Source organism: Alosa pseudoharengus, unplaced genomic scaffold (genome assembly GCF_046254945.1).
Source record: "Alosa pseudoharengus isolate Yale_2024_CS ecotype anadromous, Long Island Sound unplaced genomic scaffold, YU_APseudo_1.1 YU_APseudo_1.1_scf_17, whole genome shotgun sequence".
NCBI classification, from domain to species: Eukaryota; Metazoa; Chordata; class Actinopteri; order Clupeiformes; family Clupeidae; genus Alosa; species Alosa pseudoharengus.
Window position 1 is genome coordinate 20,040,216 of NW_027468640.1, and position 19,534 is coordinate 20,059,749.

General features: G+C 41.7%; 1 protein-coding gene across 2 annotated transcripts; it reads right to left on the bottom strand.

Annotated features, from left to right (window-relative positions):
• Positions 1-656: 656 nt before the first annotated feature.
• LOC143127383 (Fc receptor-like protein 5) lies at positions 657-19,468 on the bottom strand. 2 transcript variants are annotated; one of them, XM_076288858.1, is made up of 16 exons: positions 19,214-19,468; positions 18,824-19,096; positions 9,769-10,035; positions 9,296-9,568; positions 8,810-9,091; positions 8,272-8,604; positions 7,873-8,151; positions 7,094-7,339; positions 6,945-6,995; positions 6,771-6,821; positions 3,230-3,325; positions 3,035-3,059; positions 2,871-2,946; positions 2,246-2,299; positions 2,036-2,086; positions 657-1,748 (listed from the first exon to the last, which is right to left on the bottom strand). In XM_076288858.1, the coding sequence occupies exons 2-16, from the start codon at positions 19,092-19,094 to the stop codon at positions 1,722-1,724; spliced, it is 2,382 nt and encodes a 793-aa protein (XP_076144973.1). In that variant the 5' UTR covers positions 19,095-19,096; positions 19,214-19,468; the 3' UTR covers positions 657-1,721. The 2 variants fall into 2 exon arrangements, with proteins under 2 accessions (XP_076144973.1, XP_076144974.1); XM_076288859.1 differs by lacking the exon at positions 6,771-6,821.
• Between the last annotated feature and the right edge of the window lie 66 nt (positions 19,469-19,534).

A 19,534-nucleotide genomic window follows, 5' to 3' on the forward strand; every position in this document is an offset into this window, starting at 1 on the left:
CAGAAAAAAAACACAGCTTTTATGGCAAAGCCTTAAGAAAACAGAACAACTTTAGATAAATGCTGTATTATTGGAAACACACCACAGTTGCTGTGTTTGCATTGACAAACTGTCATATTTCACACATTGGTACATATGACGATACCTGTCTTTGAGGTTGTTCCTTTTCTCCACTCTGTGTAACTCTTTTCTTAAGAAATGTGCCATCATGTTCAGTTCTTTACTGTGTCCTGTGGACCATGACGAAATTGGAAACCCTGTGATGAAGGGGACTAACATAACGTAGGTTAGGTGATGAGTTACGGTATGTATCTAACACAGTAGAGAGGACTTATTCACATGCATGGTCATGTACTGTAAAAACCAGCATGTGGGGCCGAGTATGTTTTGTTTTAGGAAACAGTGCAATCCAGGACTACTGTCCTTAGGGACAACAAATACACCTAAAACTTTCTGTTTCTCACTGAATTCCTCCAGGGCGTTATGGCTTCTCGCGCATGTCAGTTCTTTGGACTGTATATATGTTCAAAAATGTAAATGAATTAGTTTGCAGCCATATTCTAAGGATTTTCCTCATCTGTACCCTCAAACATTCTCTTTTGTCTAAGAATGAACTGACACAAGGATGTCGTCAGTGAAAATGACCAAATGCAGTCAATATTTCATCACTCTTTATTCACTCTTCAATACACAAATCACACTATAAAAACAAGAATATATGAAGATATCTTAAATTCAAATATAGGTGTAAAAAGTGTTAATATAAGACAAAGTCAACCATTAACATGTATTCAAATAAACCTTGTAAAACTGTATCTGTCTATAATATGTGAGCTAATTGGCTGCCACCTTCAGCAATTGGCAGCCGTGGCCTATTGGTTAGCGCTTCGGACTGGTAACCGGAGGGTTTGCCGGTTCGAACCCCAACCAGTAGGCACGGCTGAAGTGCCCTTGAGCAACGCACCTAACCCCTCGCTGCTCCCCGAGTGCCGCTGTAGTTGCAGGCAGCTCACTACGTCGGGATTAGTGTGTGCTTCACCTCACTGTGTGCTGAGTGTGTTTCACTAATTGGGAAATTGGGATAAATGCAGAGACCAAATTTCCCTCACAGGATCAAAAGAGTATAGTTATACTTATTATACTCTTTTTATTTAATGGTGCACAGTAAATTACAAATGTACTCATAACAGTTTACAGAACTCCTTTGTGCTCCTCCCATAAATATAAATAAACTCACAATCACCTTGAAAGACATTGTGTATGCATGGTGCCATTTAGGAAAATGCCATTTCTTTAGAATACACATAGAACACACATTTATCAATTTACATTAAAGCTCATAATAAATCATACATTCAAGCAACCTTGAGTTTGAGAAAGGCACTATATAAACTAAACGTATTAAAACGTATTATTTACAATAGAGCTTACAGGCATTGCTGAGATTATGGAAGTCCTAAGCCTTGGTAACAGGTAGATGGACCTTTGTGCAGATAATGTTATCTAAAAGGGAAACAACTGAGTTGTGTTGCTTTCCAAATAACTGACATAATATTCACACTACTTTTAGAATTCATCATTCAGTGAATTCATACACCACACATGGCATAACTTTCAAATATTAATTTGGACGTTTTACTCAGACAAGTGGCCTCTTTGTACCTCTCTCTCTTCCTCCCTCTCTTGTTAGACAGTTTCCTCTGCTCGAGTGTCAGAGGGAATCACATCTTCATATCCCTCCTCTTCATCTAGAGAAGAAGATAGAAGTTAGGAGGGTTGTCATCATCAACTCATGCTCATACTTTTGATACATGATTTCTTTTTGTGGGATTTTCACTGCCCAGTGCATGGCTGGCATAGACAGTATCTTTATGTTTTCACCACAAATACATACCAGTACCTTAAACTATTTATAAATATAAAATCTATTTACTTCTATGCCTTTTTTATTGGATATTGCTGGTTATGAAACAAATCTGCACTGTATTTATACAGGACCAACAATAATACTTGTTGGTTGAGGAACTTGTTTTACCTTCATGAGAGTCGTTGGATGATTTAATTGTTTCATAGATATCTGTAGCACCTGTCTCAGATAGAAATAAAACAGAAAAAATAAGACCATACTGTATGTAATGCAAGTGAAAATCAGATCAATCAGTCCAGATTATTTAATCCCATATAGAGTATATTGTTCTAGGAACCAGATAAATATTTTCAGATGCTTCCACATATGAACACAGACCTTTCTGCAGTGGCATGTAGAGGGGTGTGATAGTGTCATAGACGTCTGTACTTCCTGTGGGAAGGAACAGATTAAAGATGATTACACTGAAAGCAATACACTTCTCTATCTATGATGCTGTACACTAATTAAACACACTTCACCATGACAACTCATCCCATGCTTTCAGTTTACCCTTGATGAATAATTTACTGGTATGCCTCTGCGATGCTCTGAATTTCTGATATGCATACAAGTGGTAAGGCATGTGATGCATAAATCATAGAGTTAAAAAGGAATTTAACCAGTTGATCTTAACGTTCAAGTGAACGTTTAACCATTTGAAGAACATCAAATGTTCTGTTTGAGATATTGTGTTAAGGAGAAAGAGACATACAGTGGTTTGGTTTTTACCTCCAAAATCTCATTAGTTCAATTTTGAGTCAAATTAAAAATTTGAACCAAATTCTAAGCACAAGCTTGAGATTTCGCATTTACAAGATTGGGATGGACAGTCAGACAGACATAAGGACATACAGACAGACAACCCGAAAATATAATGCCTTTGGCTACATACAGCTATCGCCAGCATGGAAGCATAACAAACATCATAAGAACCATCTCCTCCTGCAGAACGACTCTGGACCTGATCTAAACTCTGATTGGTCCTCTGGTCCTGGTCTGAACTCTGATTGGTCCTCTGGTCCTGCTGCTGCTGGTCTCTACAGGGACACAGAGATCTCTTGTAAGTTACCAATGTGATGCTGTATGACTGATGAAGTGAAAGGATTTCAGCAGATTTGCACTCACTCTGTTGTAGTGGTCACACAGAGGCCTGCAGTGAAACACAAACAAAAGTCTCTAAAATGTGCAGATAGTGTATGGAATAGTGTAATCTACAGGAATTCAATTTTCTGAAATATACTTAGGCCATATTTTCCATCTGATTGCTTTAATTGTGTGTAAAAGTTGGTGTTGTTAGTTTAGTAGTTGTGGTTTACGTACCTGTGAGATATTTTGAGCGATGCAGCCAGAAGACTACAAAGGAGAGGAACACTCCGACCACCACTACCACAGCTAACAGGATAAAGGAACCTGAATCTGACAAAGAAATGCAGCAGTCACCCAAATCTCTCTCTGTGTGTGTGTGTTCAAGTTCAAGTTCGGTTTATTGTCATATGTATAGTAAGCCTACAATACAATGAAATGCATTTTGCTCCATCACTCACATGCAGTATAACCGACAAGGAAAAATACAACAGACAAAAACAGACATAAAGTGCTTAGTGCAAGACAGAAAGTGCATCAGTTATTCAACAATCTGACCGCCTGTGGAAAAAACTATTACTGAGACGGGTGGTGTTGGATGTAATGCTCCGGTAACGTCTCCTGGATGGTAGGGGAGAGAACAGAGCATGAGCGGGATGATTGGGGTCTTTAATAATGCAATCAGCTTTTCTCTTGCAGCGGGAAGTGTAAATGTTGTGGAGATCAGGTAGGTTAGCGTCAATAATCCTGGCTGCTGACTTGACAACTCTTTACAATTGTTTACGGTCATGGGAGGTTGTGCTCCCATACCACACTGTGATGCAAAAAGAAAGAACGCTCTCAATGGTGCATCGGTAGGAATTCTCAAGTGCTCTGGTACTTAGGCCAAACTTTTTAAGACTCCTCAGAAAATAAAGGCGTTGTGCCTTCTTGAGGGTGCACTTGGTGTTTAATGACCATGTTAAAGTGTCTGAGATGTTTACGCCTAATCTGAAGCTGTCAACAATCTCTACAGATGCTCCGTTGATGGTAATTGGAGTGTGATTTACTCTGGCCTTCCTAAAGTCAACAATGATTTCCTTAGTCTTATTGACATTTAGGAAGAGGTTGTTATCACGGCACCACAGGGTAAGGTTCGCTAAAGTACTTCCTTTCTGTAGGCCGCCTCGTTATTGTTGCTTATAAGGTGTGTGTATGTGCGTGCGAGTGTATGTGCGTGCATGTGTGTGTGTGTGTGTGTGTGTGTGTTAAACACTTTTAAATTATTACCCTTTTATGCTTTTATGTACTATCACCTTGTGTGTTTTATTATTATTTTATTATTACACGGCTCTTCATAATGCTGAAGAATGCTCCATTCACTTGAATGGGCCTTCCCAACGTTCAGTGGTCTGCTATTTCTCGATAACAGACCGCTGTCAAGAAAAATGGGTTTTGTGCTTCTAAGTCACGTCTTTCACGCTGCGCATCGGGGTCCGGTTCGCCCTGTCGGGACCTATTTCCCGATAATGACCGACGTTCTGTACATTATCCCTTACTTATTATCCTTTACTTTTGAAACCATTCTGGTAACACTTTATTTTAAGGTTCACATGTTAGCCACCAATACATACCTAATTAATACCTGTATTAGTGAATTGTTAGGCATGTGTTAGGCAACATTAACCATTTGTTAGGTGTGTATTCACAAATTTCTTATTCATGACGAATTAGGCCTTTATTATTGATATAATCTTAATAATGACCTTGTAAGCCTTGATCTCTACATACTAATTAGTAGTAAGTACCAAAATAGAATATGCATAACCTACTTGTATACTGTCTGAATAAATCCCAAATAGTAGGAGAACAGTTGTAGAATAAGCAAGTGTATGGCTCAACCTCATTGCTGCATTTCACTGCCCAGGTTGCTGTGTGAAATAGCACTTAATAACTAGGAGATTGGCTCTCATTCTAAAGTGGAAACTGGTTCCTTGGCAGCAAGCACATTATCATCAGTAATACCTCTGCAGTATGTACTTATTAGTCATGATATGTCAAAATATGGTCCCTGTTCTAAAGTAGAGGCTGGGAGGGTGTTAACAATAGAAAAGGAGATGAGAAAAGTGACAGCACTGACAATGTTTATTTAACAAGTTCTGTAAACATGTTACATTGTACTCTCAAAGAGCTCACAAAGCACAAAAAGACTAGCAAAAGCTAGTTTGAACTAGAACTGACAGGATAAAAACACGTCTTTTAAACAAATAAAAAGGGCAAAAGAATTGTTATTCAACACATCTGTGGTGGTCTTCTTTGAAACGGGACCCCCCTACCACATATCAAAAACTTGTACACAGCAGGCCTATTTGCCTGAAAACTACAGTAGCAGTAAAGAAATCACACAAAAGAACATTTGCTATTTACTTGCCAGAGTGGACTAGTATTTTATCAGTATTGGGAGAAGGTATTGCTAGTCTTTTTGTGCTTTGTGAGCTCATTGAGAGTACAATGTAACATGTTTACAGAACTTGTTAAATAAACATTGTCCCAGCCTCTACTTTAGAACAGGGACCATATTTTGAATGAACAATGTATGCACTAGCAATGTATTAAGGGTAAAGAATGTCTGTATTGACCAGGAGTTATAGTCTAGACTGTTCCCATCATATAATTCTTAATAATAATAATGCCTGACTTTAGAATATGGAACCAATTCATGACTAATAAGTACATTCTGCAGATGTATTACTGATGATAATGTGCTTGCTACCAAGGAACCAGTTTCCACTTTAGAATGGGAGCCAATCTCCTAGTTATTAAGTGCTACAGTATTTCACACAGCAACCTGGGCAGTGAAATGCAGCAATGAGGTTGAGCCATACACTTGCTTATTCTACAACTGTTCTCCTACTATTTGGGATTTATTCAGACAGTATACAAGTAGGTTATGCATATTCTATTTTGGTACTTACTACTAATTAGTATGTAGAGATCAAGGCTTACAAGGTCATTATTAAGATTATATCAATAATAAAGGCCTAATTCGTCATGAACAAGAAATTTGTGAATACACACCCAACAAATGGTTAATGTTGCCTAACACATGCCTAACAATTCACTAATACAGGTATTAATTAGGTATGTATTGGTGGCTAACATGTGAACCTTAAAATAAAGTGTTACCACTATTCTTTTTGACTATTGCCCTTCTATGCTTTTATCAGCTATTGCTGTTTGCTTTGTTTATGTAAAGCACATTGAATGACCTCTGTGTATGAAATGCACTATATAAATAAAGTTGACTTGACTTAACTTGTGTGTGTGTGTGTGTGTGTGTATGTGTGTGTGTGTGTGTGTGTGTGTGTGTGTGTGTGTGTTGTGTGTGTGTGTGTGTGTTGTGTGTGTGTGTGTGTGTGTGTGTGTGTGTGTGTGTGAGTGTGTGGGTGTGTGTGTGTGTGTGTGTGTGTGTGTGTGAGTGTGTGAGTGTGTGAGTGTGTGTGTGTGTGTGTGTGTGTGTGTGTGTGTGTGAAATACATTTACATTTGGATGGTCATGACAGAGAGAGAGAGAGAATGTGATTTGTGAATGTGTTTTGAATTTGAATTTGACAGAGAGAGAGAGAGAGAGAGAGAGAGAGAGAGAATGTGATTTGTGAATGTGTTTTGAATTTCACAGAGAGAGAGAGATAGAGAGAGAGAATGTGATTTGTGAATGTGTTTTGAATTTGAATTTGACAGAGAGAGAGAGAGAGAGAGAGAGAGAGAGAGAGAGCATTCTGAATGAGGTGGTGCATTACTTGGCTCCTGTTCTGGGTGAGTCTCCACAGACCCTGTAGGTAGAGGCAGACCTGTGGGCATACAGTGACAAGAAAACCACTGACATTCCATCAGCAATTAAGACAGAATGCAGAGAATACAGATGCTGGATAATGAAGAGCATTTCAAATGATATGAGAGGAAAAACATATTACTTTGATCCTGTTGTGTGTGAGTTTTGATTGACACTGTAGGTACAGATAGACCTTTAGGGATGGAATCAGAGACAGAGAGCATCATCAGCAGTGACCTCATCAGTCATTGAGCTTTGGTTGGAGATAAGATTTACAGTAATCACGTCTACCTTTGACTGTGACCCAGCTCTCTGGTGACTCTCCTCTCTCTGGGTTGCTGCACTTATAGAGGCCTTCATGTGACTTTGAGACTGCAGGGATGGTCATCTCTCCTGTGGTGGAGGTCTGCAGGAGTGTCCCATCTTTATAGAAGTCAGCACTGATGTTTGATGGCTGGTAGCGATACCTACAGGGCAGAGTCAGAGGATCTCCCTCAGTCACAGGATGGACAGGATTCTCCAGGATCACATCACCTTCTGCACAAAACATTTACTCATTTAGTTACCTACCAAAAACAATCACACTTTCCAAATTCAGGTGATTGATAAAGATCTTGACAAAGTCTGAGAATTTCCTTCACTGCTCTATAAAGCAAGAATATTGAACGTCTGCTGAACCACCACATGGATATACAGATACAACTAGAGTGGCACTCAGACAGCACAGCTCTGAGTACTGAAACTACGACACTTGGGTGAGACTGCAAATAAATGCATTTGCTTGCTTTGACCACTAGAGGGCACACCATGTGTGAAAGTCATAATAGTGCAATAATAGTGAAAGTAAAACTAAATCACTGCAGCTAATCCGAGAGTCCAGATAATCTTGCACAAATAGAGATGGGCAAAACACACCACACTTGGCAGGGGGTAATAAATTAGCCAACAACAACTAAAAGAAAACCTATAGATACTAAATGGAAAACACAGTTACATTTTCCATACACTACAATATCTGATTACACTCACTGGGAACTATTACTAAATGGAAACACTGTATGTTAACTCACTGTGCACGGTGATGTTGACGGGATTACTCTGCTCTCCAGACTCAGACTGACACCAGTAAACTCCACTGTCTGATGGAGATGCTGAGCTGATGCTGCAGCTGGATCCTGTTTCTGATCTCCAGTCAGTGGGACACTTTGATTCTCCTCCTCTGCCTGTGAACCACCTCAGTCTCCATCCAGTAGAGTTGCCCTGAACCCCACAGCTCAGGGAGAGAGGCTCAGATGTAAAAATCTGGGTCCAGTTTGAATGAATGATCACAGAAGCTTTAGAAGACACACCTGAGAAAGTACAAAAAGAGTAACAAAGTGATGAGAAAAAAGAGTGTATTGTTTGAAAAGCATACAGTAGCAATGCTGTAATGGCCATAGATATGGATTTATACACCTAATTTCTATCACCTGTGACCCAGAGAGGCTGAGGATTGCTGAGCTCTGTGTGATAGGCTGGCTCTCCTCTCTCTGCTCTGCACACATAAACCCCTGTGTGTCTAAGAGCAGCAGGGCTGAGAGTGTAGGAGCCTCCAGCTCCTCTGATGCTGTCTGAGAGCAGCTCTACTGAATATGCTCTGCTTTCATGAAACACTTGAGGGAACCCGGGTCTATAGGGGGCAGTCTTGTACCAGTGGAATCTCCAGTCTGTAGTGGAGCCTCTAACCTTACAAGTCAGTGTCACTGAGTCTCCTTCAGTCAGCCAGGTCTGTGAGAGGGAACTCAGAACTGCCTGGGCTTTCTCTGTTTAGAAAGAATAGAAAGTTGAAATATGCACCACAGCTTTCAAAGGTACAGCCTTCAGGTGGTATATGATAGCATATCAAATAGCCTATGCAACAGAGCAATGAAAGAAATATAATAAGGCAGGTGCCCACAGAATGCATTTGACGTACATTTGTCAAAGAAAAAGACATGCAAGAGAAAAAGAAAGCAAACACATACTCACCAGAATGAATTGTAATAGCGACAGCATCACTTTCTTCTGATAGTTTTTGATCACGTTCCCTTTGTCCTTTACAAGTATAGTTACCACTTTTCAATGGATTGATTTCATATCTCTCCATAGGCTGATGGACTCTATAACGGTATGGTCTCTCTCCATCCCTGAACCATCTGTACTTCCAGTCACTGATCTCCCCACTCTTTATGTCACATCTGAGAGAGACCTCCTCTCCACTGAAGAACTCTGTCCAGTTTGATTTCAGGGTAATGATGGGTTTAGGTCTTTCTGTCAAAGATTGATACATTTGGAACTAGATTGATGACCACTGAATGTTAAAGATAAACAATACAATTTAAATGTGTAATTGTACAGTGCATATAAAAGTTAATGTAATAATATCATACAGTAAATCCTATAAATTGTCACTATAGTTTACTCAAAAACATAAATATGCAATCACTGTATATTCTTGTAAAGAACCACACCAACCTGTAACTGTTATCTCAGCTGCATCACTATATTGAGTATAGAAGACTGCGTCTCCTCTCCCAGCTCTGCACCAGTACTGTCCTCCATCAGAGACTTTAACAGAGCTGATGCTGTAGGAGTTTCCATCAGTCTGGGCCACATGATCAGAGGTCTGTGCATCTCTGTACCAGTAGAACACCAAGCCAGAGGAAACACCCAACTCACATCTCAGAGTCACTGAGTCTCCTGTGAGGAGCTGGTGGCCTGGACTTAATGTGAGTTTTGGCTTTGAGTCTGAACAGGAAGAAACATTGTCAAACACATCTCAACACAGTGAGAAAGTCACAGTTTATATGCACAAACAAACAGTCATGTTCAGCTAATGTAACATCTAAACCTTACACTCACTACACTACACTACACACACACACACACACACACACACACACACACACGGTTACCTCATACAGACATGCACACAAGAGTTACAGTACCTTTGACATCAATAGTTATTCTCCTGCTTGGTTGCGATGATGTGGGTCTGTCTCCCCTCTCCCCCTGACACCAATACTGGCCCTTATCAGACTCAGCAGCTCCTCTGATGGTGAAGGTGTTTCCCTCAGACACTGGGGTTCTGCTGGACTCCTTATACCACTTATATGTCCAGCCACTGAGAGACTCTATCACACACTTCAGAGTGACCATCTCTCCAGTGAACACAGGACTCTGGGGCTCTACAGTCAGTGTAGCCAAAGGCAGCTCTGCAGAGGATAACATGGAGAGAATGAGGAGACAAGGAGGATGAATGTGAACTGTTCTGCTTAGATTATGGAACACCTTGGTAACAATATAGTGGACATATCAATGCAATATTTTGTTTCATGCCAATATACAATTCACATGTAGCCCTTTGGGAATTTAGGCTATTTTCCTAAAACTACTATTTTCATTTTGGTTATTTTCTTTATAATGTACATTTCATGTTGTTAAAAATGTTTAAATAATGTTTACATGTATTAAAGATTAAGTTAGTTAAAAGTTACTTACCTGGAAGAAAGATCCAATCAGGAGTCGGGGTTAGAGGTCACGATGGAGAAGGAAGATGAACGTGAGGAGAAGGAGACCGGGAGAAAAACAGAGAGAGACACGAGTGAGAACTGCGCTGTGTACTGCCACATTAGAAATTGGTAAAACACCAAGTTAATGCGTGTGATAGTAGCCTAAATGTACTTGTATACGGCACGAAGAGTGAGTTACCTACATTTGGATAAGTTTGCAGTGTGATAGTTTATGGTTTTGAAGAACTCGGTTAGAGTTCTCAACGAGGAGAAAGAGTGGACGGCTAGTCAGCACGATTTAGCCACAAGGACTTTGCCAGTGAGTAGCCTGCTCGGTTGCCCTTTTGTGCATCGTCTGAAGAAGCACTTATCTCCAGAATCATCCCCTGCTAAGCTGTTGGAAGACGTCTTCAACCACCAGCATCGCCAGTACCGCGTTGCCGCGGCGTGGACGACGACAACGACCAGCACTACTACAGCAGTGAGTTTCTTTGTTTGCTGCGCAGTGGCGCGAAGCGACCATTTTGTTTGAACGCTCCCAAGCCACGATACAGGCCTGCAACGTGTCCTCCCTCCTCTGACTGTCTGGGTATTCTTTCTATTTGCCATTTAGTAATTTGCCGGCTTAGCTTTAACTGTGTGTAATTTAATGTGTTTTTTGCATAATTGGTCATTGGACTGAACTGTGTTTTTGAATTGCACTTCTGATATTTAAACTGTATGTGCATACTATATTTTTCAGTAAATAGTTTAAACGTATTTCTGTTGAAGACTTGCATTACATTGGGTTTATGATTTTGATACTTAAGGTAAGATAATATTATTGAGTTCAAAGTAGCCTGGTTTAAAGTAAAAAGTGTTTATAAATGCTGATTGAGAAGTGACATTTCAGTTGATGCTTATTGTACTTATTGTATTGATAGCCATTTAAAAAGTTAATCTTTAGTTAACTAAGTGAGATAGCTGCAGACCTTTAGTGCTTTACTTTAACTTAGCTATAGACACTGTATTGATATACATTTGCATTAGGTTACAAGCTATCATTAGGGTAGGTATTAAAATAGCTGTAAATGCTAACAAACAAATAATAATTAGGGAATTACTATAGAGCATTAATTAAGCTTAGAGAGAGAGAGAGAGAGATCTCTCGACACATAGGAATTCGGGGAGCGCACTCCACACTAATAGTCAGACAGGCTAGGGGGCGCTACATAAAATGGGGGCTCGTCCGGGATGGGTTTAATTAGTGCTGAAATAGGTAATTAGTGATTTCAAATTAGCAGATAATTTATTTTTTCACCTTTTTATTAGTCACTCAAAAGTAAATAAGATACTCAGCTTATTGAATAGTAAAATAAAAGCCTTTTTGAAAATGGAGACTCAGAGTAGGCATACAGAATTAGTGAAAGAGCTCAAAGCATGGTGCCGTGGAGAGGGATTGGATGAGGCACATTCCATCATGGTGCTTGTTCCAGAAGGACTTGAGATTGCAGAGATTGAAGCAACCATGGAAACCATCAAAGTGTTGGGTCGAGTGCGTGTGAGAGGGCGGGCATTCAATCAAAAGCTAAACCGTTTAACTGTTCTATGTGAGTGCAAAGAGAAGGTAGAGCCTAGTACGGTTCCCTCTGAAGTAATGCCTACGGGTGGAACAGAGACGTGGAAGATTGTGATGGCATCTGAAAGTCCTGGGTTGAGTGGAAATGCTCAGAGCCCACTGGATAGTTTATTGGGGAATGCTGGAAATGGTAGCTCGGCTGAGTCTATTATTCGTGCAGTGGGTGATTTGCTAGCAAAGGTGGAGAAACCGTCAGGCGAAAATAGCAGTTACCGTCGTTTGCGGCTGTTCTCTGGAACGTTGCCGACCCCAACTGGGGAAGAGTCGTTTGAGCATTGGCTAGAACATGCGCGCCTTATGGTAGAGGAGAGTGATTGTTCTGCCAAGGAGAAGAGACGTCGCATAATGGAAAGTCTTAAGGGTCCTGCGTTGGCGGTGGTGAAGGCTGTTCGGACCGCTGACCTTGATGTTAGTCCGGCTCAATGTTTAGAGGCCATTGAAAGTGCTTTTGGTTCTGCTGAGACAGGTGAAGACCTGTATTTTGCTTTTCGGCTGCTTCAACAGCAACCAAAGGAAAAACTGTCTGACTTCTTGAGGCGATTAGAATTGTCTTTAACCAAAGTGGTCCGTCGTGGAGGTCTTCCACTTGACCGTGCAAATCGTGCTCGGGTAGAACAGCTGCTTAGAGGTGCTATACACTCAGACATGATGTTGGTTCAGCTTAAGCTTAGAGAACGGAAGGAAAGTCCTCCATCCTTTCTTGAACTTTTGAGCGAGATCCGCAATGAAGAGGAATATGAGTCCTCCAGAATGAAGCTGAAGTCATCTGTGCAGAGAGTCCATGCAAACACTGATATGGATACTAGACAGTTGGATATTCAGACTTTGAGATTAGAAATAAAAGAACTGAAGTCAATGTTTGCTTCTATGACAAATCAACCTTGCCACACAGTAGCAGACAGCAAGGAACCTGATTCATTGACAAAAGTGCCCACTCCTGAGACATGTGCTGATACTGAAGTAGCTGCATTGAAAAAACAATTGAAAAAGTTGCAAAATCAGATGACAGCCAAACAGTCAAAAGTGTCTGATGCTCCAGCTGCAGTGTTGAGAGTAGAACCAGCCAGATCTGCACAGAGTGAAACCAGACAACAAACAAGTGACTCAGACGGAAACTTCTGTTATCGCTGTGGCGAAAATGGACACTTTTCTGCCAAATGTAGAAACACAGAGAATCAGACTAAAGTTATCCAGAAGTTAATACGATCTCTAAGAAGAGCTAAACAGGGTGAGACATCTTCTCAAGGAACACAGAGCAGCAGTACTGTGTGTGCAGCTAAGAAAAGTGAGGCAATCACACTGAAAAGAGATATTCCACCAGGATTGATTGGCCCTTCCTCCATCGTTCCTGTAAAGATAAATGGCCAACAGTGTGATGCACTTCTTGATAGTGGCTCACAAGTCACCATTATCTTTGAGACCTGGTACAAGTGTCACTTACCTGATGTCCCGATCCAGCCCGTATCTGGTTTGGCCATATGGGGTTTGAGCGACTCAAGTTACCCATACCTTGGATATGTAGTTGTGGATATGGAGTTTCCAGAGAAGATCACAGGCACGAATGAGACAATTTCTGTCTTAGCTCTGATTTGTCCAAGTCCCCAAAGTCCTGAGCAGACTCCTATAATCTTAGGCACAAACGCAAATCTATTCCAGAGGTTAGCTAGACTGTGCAAAGAAACAGCAGGAGTGGACATTGCACAGACACTCGGCATTAACGCAAAGGACTCAGTCTTGCCCACAAACCAGTCAACCGATGAGGGAGAAGATGAAGTGGGATGCGTGAGATGGATGGGGCCAGGCTCCCTTACCTTACATCCTGGTGGCGAGTGTTGTGCCATCTGCGAAGTAGAGTTGAAGGCTCCTTTAGATAAAGACATGCTGATGGTCGAGGCCTCACCCACTGTTCCATTACCGTCTGGTGTACTGCTGCAGCCCATGGTTGTGTCCACTACAGCCGTAGATGTTGATCACTTAACTGTTCTGGTCCAGAATGAGTCACTGAGAGATGCAGTCATCCCAGTGGGAACCGTCTTAGGTCAGCTATGCCAGGCCGATCCAGTTATGCCATCTCCAAAGACTGACATGGCGACTGTGAATGTTCCAACCAAGTTAGATCCGCAATTAATTCAGTTTGGCGACTCGCCCATTCCCAGTCATTGGAAGGAGCAACTGCGTCAAAAGTTGTGCGAGAGAGCTAGTGTGTTCTCCTTGCATGAATGGGATGTTGGTCAGTAAGTGGTTTTCTGTCCTAGATTTGCGCAGCGGTTATTACCAGATTGCTATGGCAGATGAGGACAAGGAGAAAACTGCCTTCATTTGTCCTCTTGGATTTTTCCAATTTGAAAGAATGCCACAAGGCATTACCGGAGCACCTGCGACGTTCCAAAGACTGATGGAGAAAGCTGTGGGTGACATGAATCTTCTCCAGGTGTTGGTATACTTGGATGACCTCATTGTCTTTGGACGTTCGTTGGAAGAGCATGAAGAGCGCCTCCTGCGGGTGTTAGATCGACTTGAAGAGGTAGGGCTTAAACTCTCCCTTGACAAGTGTCAATTTTGTCAACCAAGAGTCAAATATGTGGGGCATATTGTGTCTGCCAATGGCGTTGCCACTGACCCTGAAAAGATAGAAGCAGTTGCTAAGTGGCCTAAACCCACAGATTTAAAGTCATTGAGATCTTTCTTAGGGTTCTGTGGGTATTACCGACGCTTCATAGCGAACTACTCTGCAATAGTCAGGCCACTCACCGAACTGACAAAGGGCTATGCACCCACACAGCGTGGAAAGAAAAAAGACCTGGACAAGACAAAGACCTACTTGAAAGAATCGGAACCATTCAATGAAAGATGGGACCAGTCCTGTACCGATGCTTTCAAGCGCATCATCCAGTGTCTGATTAATGCACCTGTGTTGGCCTTCGCTGATGCCAATAAGCCGTATGTTTTGCACACCGACGCCAGTTTCAAGGGGCTTGGTGCGGTACTGTACCAGGAATATCCTGAAGGATTAAGACCTGTGGCCTTTGCCAGTAGAAAGTTGAGCTCTCCAGAACAGAGATACCCTGTCCATCAGTTAGAGTTCCTTGCGCTGAAATGGTCAGTCGTGGATAAATTTCACGATTATCTTTATGGAGCCAGGTTTACGGTACGCACCGATAATAATCCGTTGACCTATGTTCTTTCCACTGCCAAGCTCAATGCGACTGGGCATCGTTGGCTTGCTGCTTTGGCCACCTACGATTTTGATGTACAGTATAGGCCCGGAAAAGCCAACATAGATGCTGATCTATTGTCACGCAACATAGCTGACGTCACAGAGTGTGGTGAATGGGATAGTATGTCGCAGAATGTTGTGAAATCCATATGCCGACGGGTGCAAGTTGATGAGTCCCCCAGATACGTGGAACAGTTAGGAGCGTCGCCATCCTGTATCCCTGATGTGTATGCCTTTCCATCACAGCTACACTTAAGCTCTCTGGAACAACTGTCAAAGGCTGATTTGGTTGAAGCCCAGAGGAAGGATTCTGTAATCAGGCTGGTGATCGAGGCTGTGAAACAAGGAGTTTGGCCTAGTAACAAAAATATGGATGCTGAGATGCTGTTGATGAAGAGGGAGGTAGGCAGATTAGTGATGAAAGATGGACTCTTGTATAGAGCAAGTAAGAAAGCTGCAGAGGAGGCACTACAGCTTGTATTGCCTGCGGAATACAGAAAGTTGGTGTTGCACTCTCTACATGATGACATGGGCCACTTAGGAGTAGAAAGAGCCACTGACCTCCTAAGAGCTAGATTCTACTGGCCAAAGATGGCCAATGATGTAGAGGAATATGTCAGAAATTGTGGACGGTGCATAACACGCAAAACCCCTTGTAAGAAAGCTGCTCCCTTGCATCAAATTGTCAGCAGTGGTCCAATGGACCTTGTGTGCATTGACTTTTTGTCAATGGAACCAGATAGCAGAGGCATAAGTAATGTACTGATTGTGACAGACCACTTTACCAGATACGCTCAAGCTTTCCCGGCTAGGAATCAGAAAGCCTTGACGGTGGCAAAGATCCTGGTAGAGAAGTATTTCGTACACTACGGATTGCCTACCAGGATTCACTCTGATCAGGGTAGAGATTTTGAGTCACGGTTGATAAGGGAACTTCTGATGATCTTGGGCATTCGGAAATCTCGAACGACTCCGTATCATCCCCAAGGGGATCCCCAGCCGGAGCGTTTCAACCGGACTCTGCTCTCTATGCTGGCTACTTTAGGCCAAGACAAAAAGAAATCCTGGAGTCAGCATGTAGCTTCATTAGTTCATGCATATAACAGCACCAAGAGTGATGCGACGGGATACTCTCCCTATTACTTGATGTTCGGTAGGGAAGCAAGACTCCCAGTAGATCTGTGCTTCAGAACGTCAAGTGATGGGAACGAGGACGCAAACCACTTTCAGTATGTGGCAAACTTGAAGCGTGACCTGCAAAGAGCTTACCAACTGGCGAGTCAAGCTGCAGACAAGACCCACCTACGCAACAAGAGAGCCTATGACAAGAAAGTTAGTTTTCAACACATGCAAGAGGGAGATCGTGTTCTGCTGAGAAATTTGGGATTAAAAGGGAAACACAAGCTTGAGAGCAGATGGAGTTCACTGCCACATGTGGTCGTAAGAAAGCTACCAAACTTACCTGTATACCGTGTAAGACCTGAGGGAGGCAGAAGTGTAAGGACCATCCATCGCGATCACCTGTTACCTATTGGGCATGCAGTGAGGATGCCAGAGGATCAAGCATGTGAAGAGGCCCCTGCTAGACCGAGAACACGTTCAACAAGACTGAAACAAAGACCGAAGATGTCAAAACACAGTGAAGAGGTCAAAGAGATGACAGATTCATCATCCGATGAGTATGACAGACCACACAGGCCATACAAGGACTACGTGGAACATCTACTGAGCAGGAAAGAAGTTTATGACAGAGATCCTGTGAGCTCAGGTGATGAAGATGGCAGAGACTCCAGTCCTGATCGTCCAGCAGATGAGTGTGAGCTAGACAGAAATGAAGCGGAAAGTCATGAAGTTACAGATACAGAACACTCTGAATTTGAAACGGACATGGATGTTGGGAGAACCCCTGTCTGTGCACCAAAAGAGAAACTGAGCTCCAAACCAAAAGTAGATAGAATACTAAGACCAAGAACAACAGAGAAAAGACAAGTAAGACCAGTGTTAAGACTTACCTATGACGAACCTGGAAAGGCCAGTGAGCAACCAATAACAATAGTTCATAGAGGCATTGTCATTAAGTTAGGTAAAAACTAAGTTGGGTACAAAGTCCATAGTGTATATAAAAAGGTTTAAAACACTTTAAATAGGAACTAGAGTTAAGGTGTTAAGAGGTTTTAGTGTCTAATGAGGACATTTAGACATTTAGTAAGGGGAGGATGTAGCCCTTTGGGAATTTAGGCTATTTTCCTAAAACTACTATTTTCATTTTGGTTATTTTCTTTATAATGTACATTTCATGTTGTTAAAAATGTTTAAATAATGTTTACATGTATTAAAGATTAAGTTAGTTAAAAGTTACTTACCTGGAAGAAAGATCGATCCAATCAGGAGTCGGGGTTAGAGGTCACGATGGAGAAGGAAGATGAACGTGAGGAGAAGGAGACCGGGAGAAAAACAGAGAGAGACACGAGTGAGAACTGCGCTGTGTACTGCCACATTAGAAATTGGTAAAACACCAAGTTAATGCGTGTGATAGTAGCCTAAATGTACTTGTATACGGCACGAAGAGTGAGTTACCTACATTTGGATAAGTTTGCAGTGTGATAGTTTATGGTTTTGAAGAACTCGGTTAGAGTTCTCAACGAGGAGAAAGAGTGGACGGCTAGTCAGCACGATTTAGCCACAAGGACTTTGCCAGTGAGTAGCCTGCTCGGTTGCCCTTTTGTGCATCGTCTGAAGAAGCACTTATCTCCAGAATCATCCCCTGCTAAGCTGTTGGAAGACGTCTTCAACCACCAGCATCGCCAGTACCGCGTTGCCGCGGCGTGGACGACGACAACGACCAGCACTACTACAGCAGTGAGTTTCTTTGTTTGCTGTGCAGTGGCGCGAAGCGACCATTTTGTTTGAACGCTCCCAAGCCACGATACAGGCCTGCAACGTGTCCTCCCTCCTCTGACTGTCTGGGTATTCTTTCTATTTGCCATTTAGTAATTTGCCGGCTTAGCTTTAACTGTGTGTAATTTAATGTGTTTTTTGCATAATTGGTCATTGGACTGAACTGTGTTTTTGAATTGCACTTCTGATATTTAAACTGTATGTGCATACTATATTTTTCAGTAAATAGTTTAAATGTATTTCTGTTGAAGACTTGCATTACATTGGGTTTATGATTTTGATACTTAAGGTAAGATAATATTATTGAGTTCAAAGTAGCCTGGTTTAAAGTAAAAAGTGTTTATAAATGCTGATTGAGAAGTGACATTTCAGTTGATGCTTATTGTACTTATTGTATTGATAGCCATTTAAAAAGTTAATCTTTAGTTAACTAAGTGAGATAGCTGCAGACCTTTAGTGCTTTACTTTAACTTAGCTATAGACACTGTATTGATATACATTTGCATTAGGTTACAAGCTATCATTAGGGTAGGTATTAAAATAGCTGTAAATGCTAACAAACAAATAATAATTAGGGAATTACTATAGAGCATTAATTAAGCTTAGAGAGAGAGAGAGAGAGATCTCTCGACACATAGGAATTCGGGGAGCGCACTCCACTCTAACCCTAGTCAGACAGGCTAGGGGGCGCTACACACACATGATACCATTTTAAACTATTTTTGTATTTAGATAAAACAGTCATATAAACAACTCACCATTCACTGTAAGCTGCACAGTGTTGCTGTAAGGTGAAAATGTCCTGCTTCCCTTTCTCACTCCATAGCACATATATCCCCACTGATCAGGCACAGTGGCTCTGTTGATGATGTAGGTGTTGCTGTTTGGTGTAGAGACTGTAGATGACCAGGGTTTATCCCATGCATATGTCCAGCCAGTTGATGGCTGTATTCCACATGTCAGAGTGATGGTTTCTCCAGTAAACACTGGAGTCAGTGAGGGCTCTACTGTGAGTGTAGGCACTGGCATATCTGTTGGGTTAAAGCAAGATACAAGATAATAATAACATATTGTTAACATGCTGCATGTATGTGAATGTAATCTTTTAAGTTAAAGATGATAAATAAAATCAGTATAGCTGTATTCACCTTGTGTACTGATAGATAGACGGTCACTGTGCTGGGAATACTGTGGTCTGTTGTATCTGTATCCATTACATGTGTACTCGGACTGGCCAACTTTATTAGGCAGAGTGATGATAATGGTTTTACTCCTCCTATTGTAGACAGGATCACCAGGATGACCAGTACTGTACCAGTTATATGAAATCCAGTCTGTGTACTCTGCTATGCCACACCTCAGAGTGACCTCATCTCCAGGGTAGTATGGACCCTCAGGAGACACTACAGTTACTCTAGCTGTGGAGGGCAATGCAATACACACAGATTAGTTTACTGATTGATTTCTAC

What these genes read in the sequence shown, in the direction of transcription:
- LOC143127383 (XM_076288858.1), bottom strand. Translation starts at nt 19,094, where the DNA reads ATGCCAGTGCCTACACTCACAGTAGAGCCCTCACTGACTCCAGTGTTT. An exon ending in AGCTGAGATAACAGTTACAG is followed by an intron (nt 9,092 to 9,295) that starts GTTGGTGTGGTT and finishes AATCTTTGACAG; the next exon opens with AAAGACCTAAACCCATCATT. An exon ending in CGTCAACATCACCGTGCACA is followed by an intron (nt 7,340 to 7,872) that starts GTGAGTTAACAT and finishes TGTTTTGTGCAG; the next exon opens with AAGGTGATGTGATCCTGGAG.